Source organism: Solea senegalensis, linkage group LG15, assembly GCF_019176455.1.
Source record: "Solea senegalensis isolate Sse05_10M linkage group LG15, IFAPA_SoseM_1, whole genome shotgun sequence".
Classification (NCBI taxonomy): Eukaryota; Metazoa; Chordata; class Actinopteri; order Pleuronectiformes; family Soleidae; genus Solea; species Solea senegalensis.
The window spans coordinates 5,302,214-5,322,248 of NC_058035.1; the positions used below are offsets into that span (position 1 = coordinate 5,302,214).

Sequence of the window (20,035 nt, forward strand, 5' to 3'; positions counted from 1 at the left end):
ACATACACACACATACACACACACACACACACCCCACAAAAACTACTTCATAAACACTTTACTCTCCAAATTCAATGAGCAGTGCAAGAGAATGAAAAATTGCTCCCATTAGACCTTCAGTAAAATTCACCATGCTACTGTGTATAAGAGCCTGTCTACATAACACACACACACACACACACACACACACACACACACGCATAAACACGCATAAACACATACAGTAGTCCGACATGCCTTCCACTTAGCTGTCTTACTTTCTCCTGATTGATTTTCTCACCCTCTCTTCCCTTCAGTCTTTGAGCTGTGTGTGTAGGACCAGTGCACGGTGTAGGTATCCTTTGTTACTGACCCAATCAACCTTACAGACTTTTATATTTAATTACTGCTGAGTAAGAACAGCGTGCTGAATTATTAACAGGAAACATGGTTTATTTTTAGAAGGCAGGGCCTCTCCTCTGACACTCTCCAGTGGTTTGCTTTAGATGATGAAACCCCTGAGCAACCAATAAAAAAATAAAACTACCTTTAAAGTTCACGACTAAGTTTATAAAAATGAAGCCTGTGGGGAAATGTTTGTGTGAGGATCAGTGCATGTGTTGTCTGAGGCTGAGTGGGTCCTTTATCACTTGCTCCCTAATGTCTTTTTTGCACTTGCATGAGTTACCACAGCGTGGACCTCTGCAGGCAGCACACACTGCTGTAGGAACAGCCACACGGGGGTTTGTGGTCAGTGTGCAGCACATGTCGGTAGCTCTGAATCACAAGGTGGCGTAAAAAGAAAAAGAAGTTTGGATAAACAGGAAGTTAACGAGAGTCTCTGACGATGTATATATATACATAGAGAGTGTTCGTATTGGAACAGATGCAGTGAATCAGTAAAGACACATGTGATAGATGTTAAAAGTCTCTGTGTCGCACACAGTCATTTATACAGCTCACATGTCACTTCCTGTTTGTTGTTTTGTAAATTATCCCATACAGTTGCAGTTCCTGTTCAATACGTGCCCATTTTCTGTTTATCTATTTATTAGGGGGGTGGAGTGGCTCAGTGGTTAAGACCCTGTGTGCAAAGACTTCATGGTCGCAAGTTCAACTCCACCCCTGGCAGGTTGTACTCAATTCCCTTGTAAGTCGCTTTGGATAAAAGCGTTTGCTAAATGACATTTAATGTAACTAAAGTAAGTAAGAAAACTTAGGGATTCATTGTTCCGTGACAAAAATTAATTTAATATTTCTCATTTCTTATCTGTGCAACGTCAAAGTCGGCAGCGCACACACTGGTGCACAGGTTCAGCGGTGTGTGACCCAGAGGAACCACAGCTTTGCCAGCAGTTATGGCATCATTTGGTTTGATTTACACAGTTGCAGTGTGAGTTCATTTTGGTGATGATATCACAGCTGAGTCGGCAGTGCACTTGTACACAGAAGACACAGAAGACTTTGCTCTTGTCAAAACTGTATGAGCAAATGATTTAAATCCTCCCTTTGTTCAGGGTTGACTGATCTGGCATCATCACCTCAGGACTCAACCACCAGAGTTAGGGTTGTCCCCCAGAGGCACTTGACACACCTCTTTTCAAATCATACTCCTGCCTCCTGCTGTGTTTGTTTCAATTCTGCGTGGGACATTTGTGACATTGTCTGACTGTGTGTGTCTGTCACACAAAAGATAACTTCCCTCTGCTGTCACAAGGCCTGTGGGTTTCCCCCACTCTAGGACTGAATAGCACATCTCAACATTTAGGTAAGGACAACTTTCTCGTCCAAATCATTCATGTTTTTATTTAATGCCATGTTGGATTATGTTGGATTATAGGGCGAAATGAATTCCTGCACACACAAAGTCATTTTTTTTGTCAAGACAGACAGAGGCAGGAGCAACATTGTACTAGGAAGTTCCAAAGAAAAGTTTCAGAATTAAATTTTACTGCTAAGAAAGATACTTCTTCCTTGTCCTGCTGCTGAATGCACACAAACACACTCTCAGCCAGGTCTGATAGTATTGCTTGACAGAGCCAGTTCAGAGGAAGGACAGAGCACATAAACACCGCTCCGTTCACAAAGACCAACGTCAACAACACCAAAAGTTATGCACCGCAGCTTTAACACACGTCTGACTCTCTTCTTCTCCCACTTCCTCTCTCATGCACTGGCATCCCGCCAGCCTGCATAGCAATTTAAGCTCCACCCACTTGTGCAACTTTGCAGCGTGAGGTTGCAGACTTTTTCTTCCTCTGTTTTGTTTTTTCTTGCCCTTCCTGATAAATGGCAGTCACAGTGCTGGATTATGCATATGTGAATGTGTGCTTCTGTGTACACTTTTTGTACAGCGGGGCAATGGAGCGCGAGACAGACTAAGCTGAACACATCAATAACGGCACCTCACAACTGAGGTGAGAAGCACTGGAATATCTTGCCTTCTCTATCTCTGCTCCTGTTTGTCTGTGTCGGCTCGCTGTCTTTATCTCTTCCCCTCATCCTGCCTCCTTCTCGGCTGTCTCCTCTGCTCCCTCTCTCTATTTCTCTCCCTCCCACTCTCCTTCCCTCTCTCCTGCCTCCCCCCACCCCACTGTCTCGAGAGTGTGTGTAGGAGCCGGTAGCAGGTACAGCAGGAGCCCATTAGTGCAGAGCCCTGCCCTGATTGGATAAGCAAGAGAAACCGGGAGACTGCCTCTGAATAATTTATGTGCATTGTGCAGACGCTGGACAGGGGGAAAAAGACAGATCAGAGAGCAAGGGAGGAGGATGACAGTGAGCAAAAGAAAGGAGACGAAGTGAGGAAGAAAGAGGGAGAAGAGTGAGGGATATGTGTAGAGAGTGAGAGTGATAAGGTGCAGGCAGGAGGCTTGGAAGCAGCAGAAAGCTTTAGGAGTTGCCGCTGGCCTCTGCAGGAACTGGAGCATTTGTGACACTTGAGTCTCTCTGTGATATGAAGGGAATGAAATGAGATGTGCAGGGACTTTGCTTGGCTCTGGGTAAGTGCTGTAGTGTGTGGATGCGTGTGTGGATGCATGTGTGTGGTCAAGGTATTGCTCACTTGTGGGGACCCAACACAGTCACATTATAGGAATTCATCCTCATGATGGGGGCAAAAAACAAGTCCCCTTTAATGTCAGTCTTAACATTGAACATTTTAGGTTGAATACTTGAACTGTGTCCTCAGTCACCCGGGTCACTGTAGCCTCAGGAGTGTAGATACAAGCAACTGACACAACAAGTTCAGTTGCCTGTATCTACACCGAGTGAAAGACGTGTTTTAAAGATTTGGGTCAAAATAGGGTTTGTTCATGTTAGGTCAAGGTTACAGTGTCCAGGAAATAAATGTCACTCATTATAATGTCGTCTGAGTATGTGGCTGCTGTCCATGTGTCCATGTATCTCTGCAAAAAAACAAAAAAAAAAACACATTTAGTATCAAATTTAAGTGTCTTTGCATGAGACCAAGCAACCAAGCAGTATCGAGCTTCCTCTTAAATCATCGACATTCAAATCTACTTTCACAACTGTGAAACTGTGACATTGACTTCTGCCTGTTGTAACTGTAGACACTTGTGCTTAAGCACTGTCCACTCACAGAGGACGGTATCAGGACAGATCAGCTGACCACAGGTTGACCCACATGCTGTTCTCTCAGAGGCTAATCGTGAGCGCTGTTGTTGTCTTTGTCTTGTGTTCAGTGTGCACAAGCGTACGTTGTGACTGTGATGTTACACTGTAGCTCTTGCAGAGGTGGAAGAAAAACAATATTACATGTAAACAGGTAAACGACTGTCAGATTCATTTCCATTGTTGTTGATGTGAAGGTTTTTGACAGCATTGTACACGTGCGCGTCAATGTGAAGGGAGGAGATGACCCACTTTTCCAGTGTTTCTTTTTTTTAAGTTGTTGACCTGTGGATGAGTGTAATCTTTGAAGGACAATGCAGTAAGATCACTGCACAGAAAGGCCTTGTTTTGTTTATATCTGTATATTTTGCATGTACCTCTTGTTGAGAAAGGTGCCACATGGAGAGGAAACACCACTTCCTTCCTGTGGACAAGTGAAGGGCACTCAATCAGTGTTAATTCATTCAGTGTTTAATCCAGCCATAAAACTGACAGCTCAATTAGCACGTGGCTCTCGCGAGCAGTAACAGAATGTTTTCGCTGACCTATGCAGAGAATACTATAACACAATATGGCTTTCAGTGAGCAGGCATGGAGCCGCAGCACTTCCTGTTCGCTGGAGCTGAGTGTAAACCACCCAAACCGTCTGCATCCTCAATCTCACAGCCACACACAGCCGCTCGGCCCCTCCGGCCTTCCTCCTTTCTCTCTGGCTTTCTTTGTATTGCTGACTCTCTGCACTCCAGTGACCTCCTGTGTCTGCACTCTGTGTACTTCCCCATCAGGCCATTTAGTGACTCATTCATGACATTTGACTTCACACTGTATGTGTGCGGCCTACATGTGTTGTTGCACTTTTTTCTTTTTTTTTTCTGTAAATCATCGACATGCTCACATCCCAAAGTGGCCCAGTGACATTGTGTTAGATTTTTGCTCGAGAATGGAGGAAGGAATTGCTGTTAAGACAAACCGATGTCAAGTATTGTTAGCAGTGAGGGTGGAGTTCCCAGTGCTCCAGGCAATACATTATCCTTTCAGGATGTGTTTTTGAAAACACATCCTGAAAGAATGGGGGAAAAAAAATATGTGGTACTTGTTAATCACTCCCATATCTATTTAGTGCTCTAGTCAAACGGTTTTGACGACATCTCAAGACCAATATTCTATAAATGATCTCTTTGGTAAATCTCCTGTACTGTAGCCAGGATTTCATCACTTTTTCATCTACTATCTAACAGCAGCCACAGGGAATCGTATTTCTCAAACTCTGTGAATTCTTGATTGTGTGTTTTTTCTCGTGATTTAATTTTCACTTCACAGTGTGAGAGGAAAGACACATTGTGGAAGTTGCAACAAGTAGCGTGTCTGATTATAATTTGGTATGTGATATTTACTATTTCCCCTGAAGTAGTGCGGAGCTGCGCATGGCCGATAAGAACTGTTCATTCATGGCTTGCTGTTCTCTGACATTCTTCCCTCGCTGCGTGATGCACTTTTACTGTAGAAGCGCGTCGTCACAAAGCCAAGGCACTGACTGTTTGTTTACACGCAGAGCCGAGAGCTCAGTGTCCATATTTATTTTGCTTCTTTTTTTGCCTCGTGCACATACTTGTGTCCACATGGTGTGTGTAAATATGTAAATTCCCTGTTTCATTTTACAGGCCTTTGGATGTAGCTGTGCATATTTGCTACGTGTGTAGCTGAGATGTGGACGATTACGGCCGCGTGATCACACATAGGGATCATTTTGAGTTGTGACAGTTCTCTGATACAGATGTGGAAGGTCATGACCCCAGGCTTTTGACTCGACTGACCCAGATGCACCTGAAATTCATATTCCATTCCCAAAGTGCTGTGTAACTGATATTGTATATTTGGTCACTCGACACAGTGACATCACATGAGACTTGAGAACTGAACTTATGTATCACTTGTGGGAGCGAAAAGCGCTTTCCATTATAAATAAATTGTCAGATAGCGTTGAATATTTGTCATTCCCAAATAAATGTGGAAACATCGTATAATGAACAGTTAAGATGAGCTTAGCGTCATCGTGTTTGTGCGTTGTTGTGCCGTACTTCTTGCATAACAGGACAGGAAATCTGAGTATGTGACTGGTGAGAATGCACATGTAATAACGCTACAAATATTATGCACAGAAGTGATTCTCAGTCCAGCTCAGAGAAGCCACGCCCCCTCAGTGCAATATTAATGTAACAGATTGTGTTTGTTGTTGTTTTTGTGGCCACATGCAACACAGAGAACCCACATGTCCTACCCGAATACCGACATTTTGCACCTTAAGTCAGCTCGAGCCGTCGTACTGCATTATGTTTGGTGTTAATGCTGATTCTTATGACTCTGCCCCGTTTAAAAATGTGTAATTTGAACCCCACAGAAACCAGCACCTGCAGGAGATGTCAGAGTGACTCAGGTAGAGCTACCCTCCCTTCTGGGCTGCACCATCTCCTTGGCTTGTGACCCACATTTTCTTTTTGTTTAGCATCCTTCCATCCATCCTCTTCCCCCCTCCATCCTCATGTCTAGTGCACTGCCAGAGGATGTGGATGAAATTCTTTGAAACCAGGCAGATGAGAATACTGCGCTGGTTTATCAATACAAATGAGAAAAGAGAAAGGATTGTAGAAAATCTTAAAAACTGTAGTGCGTAACTTTTTTTGAACGTTCCAAAATGAGTTCACACAGTGCCGTGACTCTCTGTCTTTCTCAGTATAGCGGTGATAAAAATTTGTCTTGCCCCGGGGGACATTCTTGCGCTGCACACAGGAAGTGTTCCCATGTCAAAACAGAAGGAGGCAACAGCAACATTGTGGCCGCAAAACAGGTTGAAGTATCACTGAAAACACAAAGTTCCCACGAAAAGTTTTAGAAGAGAATTCTTCTGCTCAAAACAACCTGGTCATTCAGCAGTTTCACAGGTTAAGCGCTTCTTGTCCCCGCCCGCCCCTGTGGAGCTGGTGTATACACACAAACGCTCCCTCCGATAGTCAGTATGAGCCTATTTTTATATGAAGGACGCAGCAAACAAATAGTGTGACATGGTTTCTGTTCAACAACAAAATCACCAAAAGTTACGCACTGCAGCTTTAAATTAGAGGCCGTCTCATATTCGTTTTTTTTTTGTTTTCGTTTTGATTGAGTGTGATTTCTGACACGGCGCTGTCTCTCTGCAGGGCATGTTTGAGTTGTTCTGCCTTCAAGCTGTTGAGACTAAAGCCCATTTGATATGCTCTTTTCTTGAAAGAAGTTTGCTGAACAGAGAGGAGGCAGGAAGGGGGATATCATTGACTGCTTAAATGGCTTCCATTACATTCCTGCTAAAAGCATGACTTTATTTTTTTTTATATTTTTTCCAGGATTTATATCCCTCCATATTTGTCTTTTGCATAATATTTTGTACACCACAGAGCACAGACCTACTTGCCAGTGTTGTACCTGCTTCTGCCTTTGATATCTATTATAAATTGCTTCTTTTCATCATCCCACACATTCTCTCAGAAGGCTTCTGTGTCTAGTGCTGCAGTGTTCATGCTCAGAAAGTGTAGTATTTTCTCTTTTGTCTGTGTTGTGATCAATTAAAACCTCCGCAGAGCTGCATGTACATGTCGCCATCAAACGACCAGGTTTGCTGTGAGCCAGATTTTTTTTTTGGGTCACTTTAGGACCACAGTTGATGAACTATGTTTAGATGTTGAGAGCGGAGACGTGCATTTAATGTGACGGTTTATCTCTATTTATGTAGATAAATGAAATTTTGCACATTCAACACGATGCTCATGAGGGATATGACACAGAAACGCTTTTGTTAAAACTTTGCAGTCGGCGCTGTCTACATCAGAGGGGGGAAAAGAACAAGCACAGTGACATTTCAGGGTCGTGGGAATTGCACATGCACATTTCCTCCATGTTTTGTAAAATGCGTCCTCCAAACAATCAGACGCACCATCTACAGCAGGTACCTGGGATGTAGCACCTAAAACGCACATTTGAAAAGGCAATAAAAGGAGTTGAGCCCTTCAGGTGCCGCTTGATATCATATCAGCAACACACACTGTATCTCACTTGTCTTATCAGTAATGTCATTTTTTTTAGAGGAGGAAGCAGATTAACTTCTCCCTTGCTCAATTTCACCTGTGTCACAAAGAAAAACTTTTTTTAGTAAAGGTTAAAGCAAAAACTGAAGCTACAGGACTTTACAGCTGCTGCAATTTCACTTCTGGCCCCGTTGCTGCGTGTCTTCCATTCTCCTGTCATGATATCGTCTTCTCAGTAAAAGCTTCAAAATGCCCAAAAAGAAAATAGCAGAAAAATACAACACAGCAAATAGTAACGTAAATAACACAAATCGATAAAAATACGAGTATTAAGAACAATGGGGTAATAGTTTGAACATCCACTATGTCAGTATTTTATACATGCCATTATCTGTTTGTGTCATGTCTTGTATAAATGTTCCATTTTCCATTTCTGTTCATACATCTTTAAAAGAAATCTCAACTTTTCCATGATAAAAATGCCACTGATGATTTACAGCATCTGTGGCTGCATTAACCCAGTTTTTTTTGGTTTTATTCAGTTATGGCTTTCTTACTTGCTGCAAGTAAAAGTCACATACAGACGACGTCAAGATAGATCACGGGGCAGGTGTTTGGTATTTCATATCCCAAAGTATTTTTGAACAACGGCATTAACATTTCGTGCAGATCCAGAAAACTGCGTAAGCCGTTAGTCTCCATGCTTTTTTATTTTGGGCGGCATAGTAAATCAAGTAAAATTATTCCAGCAGGTGTATTTGTGTCTTCCCTCATGTAATACCATTCTTTATTTGGTTTTTGAACTCCACCTCTAACTTTGCTTTTATCTAGAGCGCTGTGTCCCTTCAAAAAAAGCAGAGATTTTGTTTGTATTCACTCTCACAAAAATCATAGTTGTTCTGACCTCGTCTCTTCTGTTGAGTCTCTCAATTGCACAAATCCAAAAACATCTGTTGTTGACACCATATATGTAAATATTGGAGCCTCATTAATTCTCTGTTTCTCAAAGTATACACATTGTTGTTGCACCTTTTTTTAGTTAGTGAGTTAGTGTTAAATGCTTCTGTTCTGGCCACTGCTAAAGAATCTAAGATATTAGCTGAGGATCTGAGATGATGGTAGATATATAAGGACTTTAGTGTGAGTAATTTGCATCTTAATGATAGTTTTTGAACCTGTATCCAGTCAATGTGAGCCTTCACATCACGCTGCACATCCAACAAGATTAGAGATATTCAATTAGGTGATATCCCAGTATTTGTTTTCTTTTTATTCAGTAAACTTACTGAGCACCGGCTCACCGTCGCTAGATGCTGACTCCGCCGGTTTATTCTTATGGTTTTTGTTCTTATATCATATGTCACTGTTAATATGCAAAAGGGCTCTGCTGCCCCTTTTAACACAGAGGATGTGTGTGGTTGCAGGAGAGAATAAAAAATGATGTGAACCCATTAAATGGGTGCGAGTGGGGGCTCTCACTTCATCTCTGGCGTTTGTCATGCCATGGCACAGAATATGACCATTACAGTGAGTTTGAGTTTTTGCTGGCTGAAGCTAAAAATTATGCTAAAAGCGTGTTTTTTTTTGCTCAGCTTGGCTCACATGCGTCAATTGTCAGGCACTGTGACAAACCTTCTGCTCCTGACTTATGCAACGCCACTGAAAGAGCAGAGTATTAGCCGCCTGCTTTAGAAGGTTCACAGAGAGGCGACGGTGTCACAGTCAGAATCCTGATGTACCAGTTTGGCGGATCTGGGGCTTTAAAACATGTCAGGTGTGAATGGACAAAGTGGGTTCACGCTCATGTGGCTAACTGAATTATGCTGGGAAGGAGATAGTCTGCAGGCTGTGGTGATTTTACCTGGCAAATGATGTGCTCTCGGCAGCAGAAGGCCCTCGCTACACACGACTGTCAGCGCTCATAGCAATTAGCATTGGGGTTTCCTTGTAAAAGAGGACTTGTACACACACTCTGTCATTAGTTAATGGGCCTTGCAGCCTGTTACCATGGCTCACTCTCTCCCTGCTGCTCCCTGAGGGGCGGAGGTGAGGTGAGAATGAGCCAGGGTTTTTGTGTTATCAGTCAGCCGTACAGTGTTAAATATGGCTCAAGTGAGGAGGCCCCATATGTCTTTGGGCATTACCCCCATTAAAAAAGAGCCACAGCTTCGAAGAAATGGAGCAGTTCAAGGAGGAGAGGTCAGTGAGTGCTTCTGAGATCAGCTTTCAGCTTTTATCTCCACCGAGGAGGTTTGTCTTGAAGTTTTCCCTTCTGTTAGCAACAGTTTTCGACCAAATCAATATGATTTTTTTTGTGAATCATCCAAGTATATTTCCATAAAATGTTTGGTAAGAATCTACCCTCAAATGACATCACAAACAATCGTCAAATGTTCTTAAATGGTCTGTAAAGGAAAATCACATCTTGTATAGAGTAGTCTATGTGTAGTCTATGTGTAAAGTAGCTAAAAGGGATACTTGAGTAAAAGTAGTCTTACCAGAAAATGACTTTGGTAGAAGTTGAAGTCACTTTTTTTATATAATATTACTATATGACATTTACTGTACTTGAGTATCAAAAGTCATTTTCTGATATAAAGTGTACTTAGGTATTAGAAGTAAAAGTATTAAAAAAAAGTGAGGAGGAGTCAGGATTGAGCCATGGTAGCTCAGTGGTAGTCTTTGAATTGGAAGGTTGTGGGTTCTATTCCTGACTCTGCTAGTCTGTGTGTCCTATGCGTGTGAATGGGTGAATGGCAAGATCATCTAGACGAGAAGGTGCAATATAAATACAGACTATCTACCTTCTTCTTCTTCTGATTTTATTTGATAGTAATGAGCAACAAATATATATTTAGTGGAAATGTAGTGGATTAAAAGTAAAAGTTGCAGTTGCAGTATTTGTACTTTGTTACATTACAACACTGAGTTATGGAACTGCCGGCAATTTAAATCCGTAGAATCTATATCTATATCTTGAATTAGTGGGTTTGTGTGGAATCAACAGCAGTTTCTCTGAACTTTCAAAATACACTTGTTATTGCTGTAAGATGGGAGTAGCATTTCTTGTAAATATTTAAAGACATAAATATTGTGATGAACATTTAACGTCCAGCTGAACTTGTTTTTTTCCCCCCTACGGGCAGAAACAGTTGTTATACAATATGATATTATTTGCGTTGTAATCAAGGAAAAACATGAAGTTGTGGCTAATCCTCGGCAGTGGAGGAGAGAGATGCTTTAGCCTTTATATCAACACAATATCAGTATGACACAGAGCTGCGAGTTGATCCACGGTGGTAAGACAAAACTCACAATTTAACATTCAAACTTTTGTTTTTTTCTGAACTGATCTCTTTCAACTCGCCTGTTAGGAGTCATATAGTGATGGTGTCTTTATACGAAGTTTTAAATCAGTCCTGGAATAGAAACTCACAAAGATTTGGGTCACTACAAAGACAGTGTAGAGTGAATGAAGGTGTTTAACAGCCATTTTGCCCCCGGCTTGTCTCCAGCGTGGTGGCTCTTTTGAAAGAAAGTGCACGATATAACCACACGGGCTGTGGTGTGAATGAAACGGGACAAAATGGGAAGATGAAAGGGGTGAGAGGAAATAGGCGTGCAGTAGGTCATGCCCGTGCATTATGTGTTTATCCCTTTTTGTGAAGTTAACAAAAAAACACTAATAACAGTTGAGACAGATGGATGTGAATCAGTATTAGAGTTGTCAACAGAAAATGTAAAAATACGGAGTGGAATGTGGGTGTGTGGCGTACGTGCGAAGGGTATTTATGCAGACTGAAGAGACCAAGTGAGAGAAAGTGCAGTGCAGTGCAGTGCAGTGTGGCTTGGCTGCGGGTGTTTGATGGTGTTGGCAGGGGTGAAAATAAGGTCACGTACGCTGCACTAAACTTGCTAAATATGCACAATACCCAGAGTGGCACCTCGCTCTATTATGAATGACTTCTGCCTTGGCAACTTGTTATGTTCAGCGTCTTGTGGCCACACTGATGCGATAAGTCACCGCCGCTCTCTTTTCTCTTCCATAGCCTCTCCATCTCGCTCTCCCTCTCAGACTGTGACTCCATCATTTGTGCTTGGAGCTGATCTTTAGGTCTAAATGGTGGGTTGCCAGTTGAGGAGACAGTCCCTCTGTGTGGAGGTGGTGATTTAGTGGGAAGATAAGCTCTCTGTAATGGCAGGGTGGAATAATTCCTCTTTAACTAGGAGGCTTGGCTCTCTCCACCCTCCAGAGGAAAGCCTAAACACTCCTTCCCTCTTCTGTTTCTTCTTCTTCTTCATCCTCTCTCTCCTCTTTTCTTTTTTCTTTCTTTGAAAATTCAACATGTTAGATCAGATTGCTGTCATTCAGAAAATACAGTGTACCGTTAGCTCCGCCAATACAAACTACTGTCTTAATGTCGTGGTAACATGGATGTTATGAATTACAATAAGGCAATTAGACAAAAAGGCACTTTCAATTGCGTACATTCATTGTTTGTGGTCTCTTTCACTCATCTCACAGTGCATTTTCAACTGTCAGTGTCATTCACTATTTAAACATCCAGTGTGTAAGAATTAGTGATGAGGCTGCAGATTGAAATCTTATTTTTCACCTTCTTACATGTGAAATGTTCTGGTTTCTTTGCTCTGTAACTCAATACATCATTGGAACGGAATCATTTTTGGTTTGTGGACAAACGAGACGTTTGAGGATGTCATCATTGTGAGGTTTTCTGCCATTGTGTGGACCAAACAAGCGCTTATTTAAGTGCAAACATAATCAGCATAACATAATCATAATCAGCAGTATTAAACAATTATAAGAAAAATATTCCTCAGTTGCAGCCTAAAAAGTGAGGACTCTTCAGCTCAACCCTCCGCTTGCAAACCACATCAGGGAACTGTGGAGGCCTTCACATACCAGAAATGTTGTTCTTCTTGGTTTGCGTAGTAAGCTTTCGCCTCCATATGCTGGTTGTGTCCTTCCAGGCTGCTGCAGAAACATGGCTGCCCCGGTAGAAAACAAGGCCCCTCTTTAAACACTAAGGCTAACAAAGTATACGCTCATAGAACTGTACAGTACTTATTTGTAGTATATTCAATTTCTGTTAATAAACCTTCACAAATGTTACGCAATGGGCTTTTAAACCTAAGATTCAAGATGCAGTTTTTCAAGAAAGTGCTGTGCACATTGTAAAATGTCGCTCCTTAAAAAAACTGGTGCATCTGGGTGTACACAGCATCTTAAATCACTCATTTCAGAAGTGAACACTGTAGCCTTTCATTTTCTTAACTGACTAAACAACACCCGCCAGACTAAGTGACACACAACTCTGATTCATTTCAGTGAGACAGTGAAGTGGTTCACAAAACAAGATGACTGGTACAAAAAAAAAAGACACCTTTGTCTTTATTAAGAGGATGAGAGCAGTGCACAGTCCTTGGACGGTTGACAGTACATAGGAAGTGTGGAGATGAATATAGTGGTGGTGTCGAGTGGAGGAAGTGGAAGAGAGTAACGATATGACAGTTTCTCACTTGCTGCAAAGATCATATCTGTTCTATCTCTGTCTGGCTGTCTCACTTCATTTCAGTCTGTCCCCTTCTGTGGTATATTTCAGTTCACATTTCACACTTCAGATAGAGTCATTCAATAATTCACTGTGGGTTTTATTGAGTATGGGTGCCCCCTTAAGGTTAAAGCAATAACTGCAGGCTGAATGGCTCTGAACACAATACACAGGGTTAATTTATTTGCCACAAGTGAGGCCGTAAACCTGAGTTGTTTGTTTTTTTTATGTCATTATTCACACACTGAACCTTAAACACACATTTTAATAAATGACACAGTTCAAAGCTCAGAAGAGACTGACACATGTGCGTATGTGCGTGTTTGTGTTTGTTTTCCTCGCAGCCCTGCTGTCGTCGTGGTGCGAGGAGCTTGGTCGCCTCCTCCTGCTGCGTCACCAGAAGAACCGGCAGAACGAACCGCCGGGGAAAGTCCAAATGCAGCCCAGCATGAGCAGCATGAAGCCCGGCCTCACACACAGGTCAGTGGGGCGTCTCTCTGAGACATTTCCTGTCACTTAAATCAAAAGAATTCCATAGATATCCCTATTGCTGTTCAAGGTTTATGCTTCTTTCATATCTCTCCAATGAAATTAAGCTCATAATACACGAGGACTATCAAGGGAAAGATACTGTGATGCATAAATTAAATGAAGTGCAACTGTAAATCAGTAGATGAGTCACTTACTTTGAATAAATTAGCCTCGTACTGCTTCTGATTTGTTTCTATCCCCCACTAAATGTATCACACATCAAATGCATCCATGGATTTTGAGCATTTAAATAATTTATGTGATGATTTTGGACTATTTGACAAAAGTGGCTCACTGTACCACATTCTATGTCTTAGTTCTCTGCCTTTTCTCTCAAATGTTGAGATGATACATTAGTAAACAAATGTTAAACTTAAAGTGTCATTAAGGGTTTATTTTTTCTGAAATGCTACCTCATTATTTCTCTTCATCAAAACACGTGCACCTTAAGAACCACTAACCCACAACTATGAGTGGTCGCTCAGGTGTTTAGGGGAAGATGGGATGATCCAGCAGGGAAGTGAGCTGTGAAGTAATGTTTCTGGAGAACATTGTGTGCTCATGCCCAGCTCTCTCTAACGACGAGGCTCTCTGGATTTGGCCAAGAGTCCTGTTTGCTTCGGCTGAGGATCATGGGATAATGTTTTGCCTTTATGAGGAAATATTGAACATGCCGTTCATTCCACGAGTTAACCTCTCGGCAAAGAAGCGGGCTGCTGTCCAAAAACAGCAGTTCCTTCTCACTCCCCTGGTCACATGCCTCCCATGATGATTTAACTTGTTTATTATGTCTTACAAACTATAATATTTTTTATAACATAACATGCATAACATTAACACTCCTCTCTTTTCTCGTCCAAAAACATTCCAACAAAGAAATAATTGTGTCATATTTCACCTTTACTGTTAAGTGTGGACTTGGAACTCGTTTTTAGCTCTTTTGGGGATTTCTACAGGCAGACATCCTGACTGAAAAGAACTGTCTGTCTGCTTGTGAATTGCATAGCTGTCTTGAACTTGGCAGGTGACTTACTATGTGCACCAGTGTGTGCAGTGCTGACTTTGGCTGTATTTGGATAAGAATTGCAAGAGATATTGGTAGAATTGCAGATATCGACTCAAAACAGGCACACATTGAACAGGTGTTATTAATATTTATCCTTTATTTAGCCAGGAAGATCCCATTGAGATACAAGATCTCTTCTTCCAGGGAGTCCTGGTCATTATTGCTTATTGATTTGAGTACCCTAACATTTCAAATGAACTAACAAGTTTAGTCTTGGATGGACTTGACTTTCAGTTGACTCTTTTCGCAGCTAAATGAAACTTCCAGGTCACATCATGTGTTTTGATCTACTTTGCAGTGATGGATCATTTCCCTATGACTCTGTCCCCTGGCAACAAAACACCAACCAGCCCCCTGGTTCATTGTCTGTGGTTACAACCGTGTGGGGCGTGACCAACACGTCACAGAGTCAGGTACTGTATGTCCGTGCATCGGCAGTTTGCACTCTGCAATAACATGACAGTCGATCTCTGCTTTTTTTGAAAGAAATAATTATTCAATCTTAAATTTATCGTCGATCTCGTACGCTGCTTTGTTAAATCCAGGTTCTGGGAAACCCAATGGTGAACAGCAATAACCCCATGAATCCTGGAGGTAACCCTATGGGGTCAGGCATGTCTAACAGTGCAGCAGGACTCAACTCACCTCAGTTCAGTGCTCAGCAGCAACAGTTCCCAAACAAAGGAGGTTCCAATCAACAATACATGCAGCAGGGCATGTACGGCAGACCTGGTTATCCTGGTGGTCCCGGAGGATACAGCGGAAGGTAAGAGGCTGCATATGACTCAGTGACACCTGATTGGTGCAGATTGTAACAAAAATGAGGACTCTTCTAGAAATAATTATTAATATACTTCAGGTTTGAAATGTGAAAAGCTGTTTTGTAAAGGAAAGCCCTTGCCCAAAGTTCACTTAAAAGCCTTATTCTAAGGATACGCAATTGAAACTGTTTATATTTTAAAGAGATTATACACTTACACAAAGATATTTATGGGTAGTTTATGCAATGCCTGACAATAAATCCACCTAAATGTGACACACTGGACCTTTTAAGAAACTGAGCAAATAAATGTAGTATAATAATTTTAAAAAAAGTAATCTAATCTAATCTGTTTCTTACAGTTATTCTGCGGGCCCCAATGCTCCACCAGGAGGTATGGGAATGACCTCCCACACACGTCCTCCTGGTGACTTCACTCAGCCAGCTGCCGCTGCTGCAGCAGCTGCTGTTGCCGCGGCTGCTGCTACGGCAACGGCCACGGCAACAGCCACGGTAGCGGCTCTGCAGGAAACACAGAACAAAGATATCAACCAGTATGGACAGGTACAACACACACATCTGCCATCGCGCTCACAGCTGTACCCACTTACCTGAATAGGCTGTAACATACTAATATACATGGGAACCTTTAATCCAGCCACCTGTTGTAGACCCAGAATAATCATTAGTTGGTGCTTAAAACCTGCTGTTTTGCCTCCAGATGTGTTCGTCGTTCCAAATGGGCCCTGCTCAAGCCTACAATAGTCAGTTCATGAACCAGCCAGGCCCACGAGGCCCCCCTGGAGGAATGAATCCAGCCACCATGGGATCGGCAATGAGCAACCCTAACATGAGTGGCCCTCCTATGGGCATGAGCCAGGCAAGAACTCCAGGCATGGGGCCTTTTGGAGCTCATGGCCAGAGGATGCCACAGCAAGGGTATCCTGGAGGGCCGCGACAGGCGATGCCCATGCAGGGGATGAAGAGGCCGTATCCTGGCGAGGTAAATGGACACATGAGTCTTAGCTGCCCATTTACAACAAAACCATGTGTTCTACATCCTTTCCTGTCTAATTTGTGTTCCAGGCAAGTTACGGGGGTCAGCAATACGGGCCAAACAGCCAGTTCCCCCCACAGCAGGGGCAGTATCCCACATCAAATGCCTCGAGGCCGCTCCCCTCTCCTAATTACCCTGGTCAGAGGATGCCCGGGCAGCAGAGCCAGGGACAGTACCCACCCAGCATGCCCATGGGCCAGTATTACAAGGTCTGTTGTGTCACACAATAGATCCATTTCTACCACTTTCTTTAGCATCTTCTTCCTCAAGGCCATTTTCTTCTTTGTAAAAAAACAAAAACAAACTACATGATATCTGCCTTTAAAAACTAAATCAAAAAATATAACAGATTTTTATTTCACTTACAGCAAGAGCCTTTCAATGGTCAGAGCACCAACTTCTCTGGAGGTGGATACTCCTACGGTCAAGGCAACGGGGTGTGTATTCACTTTTTTATTCAAAAACACATTTAGTTTTTTTGTTAAAGCTGAGGTGTAGCTGTAGTCATGACCAAAGTAGTTCACATTATGTGGATTAAGCCATCAGCTCCACATGACACTCACTCTGGTTCTGTCAGCACAGTGGTGTTTTATCCTTGTGTCACCTGACAATAACACCACGTCGTGCACAGGAACTAATTAGTTCCACATCAAATCTGATGGAGGTAAGGGTAGAATCATAACAGCAACATAGCACAAGTAAAGAAGGACGGCTGCAGCGGGTTTCAGTTTGAATAAAAATGAAATGTTTCAGAAGTGGATTCTACAGCTAAAGAAAATCCTGGATATTCAACAGATATCAGTAAATAGTTAATAAAGTTAATAAAATAAAATATTAATGGGGAAACACCAAGAACTTTGAGCTTCATTTAATTGGTACATGTGAAGTGTGTTAAACTGCTGTTTTTATTATGGTACTATTTTCTCTCACAGCCTCCGAGGCCTGGTAACTACCCCCACTCCCCTGTACCTGGTAACCCCACACCCCCCATGACCCCGGGAAGTAGTATTCCTCCATACCTGTCGCCCAACCAGGATGTGAAACCTCCGTTTCCCCCCGATATGAAACCAAATATGACGGCACTTCCGCCACCTCCGAGTAAGTACACCAGCAGTCGTGTGAGACACTGATTTGCTTTTATGTCCTTACGCCTCTTAATTCATCCAACGTCTTTTCCTCTCTTCCAGCTAACCCCAATGAGGAGCTGAGGCTGACTTTCCCAGTCAGAGATGGAGTGGTGCTGGAGCCGTTCCGCTTGGAGCACAACCTTGCTGTCAGTAACCACGTCTTCCACCTTCGACCCTCCGTCCATCAGACCCTCATGTGGAGGTAAGACCACTAGACAGACCTCCATTTATAGATTTGCTCCAATTAGTGTAGAGTCATGACATTTCTACAATTTAACTGTTTTTCTTTAGATGTTCTGTCTTAGAGGCATCTTCTGGTCTTTTTATCCTGTACAGTATCAAAATGATGAGTTTTCTTGTTTACCCTGTATGTAAAAATATCATAACATGAATGTGTAGCTCGGCTGTTAATGAATTGCATATTATTTCCTTTATTTCCTACGTTTTTTCTGGGTTACGTCGTTAACCGCTGACTTTTCTCGTCCCGTTCCTCTCACAGGTCAGACCTTGAGCTGCAGTTTAAGTGCTACCACCATGAAGACAGGCAGATGAACACCAACTGGCCCGCCTCCGTCCAGGTCAGCGTCAACGCCACGCCCCTCACCATAGAGCGGGGAGACAACAAAACCTCCCACAAACCCCTGCACCTGAAGCACGTATGCCAACCTGGAAGAAACACCATCCAGATTACAGTCACTGCCTGCTGCTGTGTGAGTACACATTTATATCATATACTTTTTCCCTTGGAAAACATCACAGCTTTGGTGATACAGATTATTTATATATGTGGGGGAATAAACACAAGATTTCTTTCATGTTTTGGTGTTGTTTTCCAGTCCCACCTGTTTGTGCTGCAGTTGGTCCACAGACCATCTGTGCGCTCTGTCCTCCAGGGGCTCCTGAAGAAGAGACTCCTTCCTGCAGAACACTGCATCACCAAGAGTATGACTCATTTTGTCTCTTTGTGTGGTTAATATGCATAAGTACATCTTAATTACAACGGCACACATCTGTTTCTCTCAACAACTCACTTTTAAATATTCATCTTGATCTCGGTCCAACTGCAAATGTTCACCCTCTATCTGCAAACACTTCTTCTCCACAGTTAAGAGGAACTTCAGCAGTGTGGCGGCCTCGGCAGGAAACACCACGCTCAATGGGGAAGATGGTGTGGAGCAGACGGCCATCAAAGTGTCGCTGAAATGCCCCATTACCTTCAGACGCATCCAGCTACCGGCACGAGGGCATGACTGCAAGCATGTCCAGGTTAGATTTAAAGAAACTGCGTTTGTTTTTGATAAAAAAAAAACTGGTGTTGATGTAAGAAGGAAAAGACGACTCTAATTAGTGTCTGTGTGTTTTTTCCCCACAGTGTTTCGATCTGGAGTCGTACTTACAGCTCAACTGTGAGAGGGGGACATGGAGGTGTCCTGTGTGCAAGTAAGTTCAATCTAAAAGGACAGAAATCAGGATATATTTAGTGTTATTTTTAATAAATCCCAAAATAACCTCTCAGCAAAATGTAAATAAATGGATCTGGATCAGATCTGTAAATCTGGATTGCTACAAAGGAAACCTTATTGATAGATAACATGTAATATTTTTTCCTCCTTTCAGTAAAACGGCATTATTAGAAGGTCTGGAGGTGGACCAGTACATGTGGGGAATCCTCAATGCCATACAGAAGTAAGTTCCTTCTCTTTTTCTTTTACTAGCTAAATGTTAAACATTTTTTTAATGACAAAAACCTCATCATCAAAAACCTTCTCTCTCTCGTCGCACAGTTCAGAGTTTGAGGAGGTCACTATAGACCCGACATGTAGCTGGCGACCCGTCCCCATAAAGTCTGAGCTACACATCAAAGAGGACCCTGATGGACCACTGGCCAAGCGCTTTAAAACCATGAGCCCCAGTCAGATGACCATGCCCAATGTGATGGACATGATCGCACAGCTAGGACCTGGTCCCGGCCCAGGATCTGGACCCGGCTCTGGTCCGGGTCCCAGTCCTTACCCATCGCACCCGGGTCAACATTCAAGTGGCAACGGCGGAGATTACCCAGGAGCAGGTAAGACAAAAATCCTGCTGTGTAGATGAAAACCAAAGTTCTTCTTCTTTAAGGAGAGTGAGCTGATTTGCATTTTACTACAGGAACATTTCTCTGGTGCATTAAACAAAGACACAGCCTCAAGGAGGATTTTAAGCTGAACAGGTTTTTAAAAAGTTGTCAGCTTACTGCTCTGATAAATGTCTCTCA

The 20,035-nt window shown here is 42.6% G+C and overlaps 1 protein-coding gene across 6 annotated transcripts in view; it reads left to right on the forward strand.

Moving 5' to 3' along the window:
• The window catches only part of zmiz1a (zinc finger, MIZ-type containing 1a), a 36,309-nt gene that overhangs the window by 11,329 nt on the left and 4,945 nt on the right, over positions 1-20,035 (forward strand). For 2 of the 6 annotated variants that reach the window (XM_044045691.1, XM_044045693.1), the window contains exons 4-19: positions 6,008-6,043; positions 13,582-13,717; positions 15,133-15,247; positions 15,380-15,600; positions 15,957-16,158; positions 16,316-16,597; positions 16,681-16,860; positions 17,020-17,088; positions 17,584-17,749; positions 17,839-17,980; positions 18,278-18,488; positions 18,615-18,720; positions 18,884-19,044; positions 19,151-19,218; positions 19,396-19,464; positions 19,563-19,846. In XM_044045691.1, the coding sequence (XP_043901626.1) occupies positions 6,008-6,043; positions 13,582-13,717; positions 15,133-15,247; positions 15,380-15,600; positions 15,957-16,158; positions 16,316-16,597; positions 16,681-16,860; positions 17,020-17,088; positions 17,584-17,749; positions 17,839-17,980; positions 18,278-18,488; positions 18,615-18,720; positions 18,884-19,044; positions 19,151-19,218; positions 19,396-19,464; positions 19,563-19,846 (2,448 nt within the window). Of the gene's footprint in view, positions 1-1,183; positions 1,748-1,896; positions 2,397-2,572; positions 2,979-6,007; positions 6,044-13,581; positions 13,718-15,132; positions 15,248-15,379; positions 15,601-15,956; positions 16,159-16,315; positions 16,598-16,680; positions 16,861-17,019; positions 17,089-17,583; positions 17,750-17,838; positions 17,981-18,277; positions 18,489-18,614; positions 18,721-18,883; positions 19,045-19,150; positions 19,219-19,395; positions 19,465-19,562; positions 19,847-20,035 lie in introns of those variants that run through there. The other 4 variants (XM_044045697.1, XM_044045695.1, XM_044045696.1 and 1 more) reach the window with 4 other exon arrangements.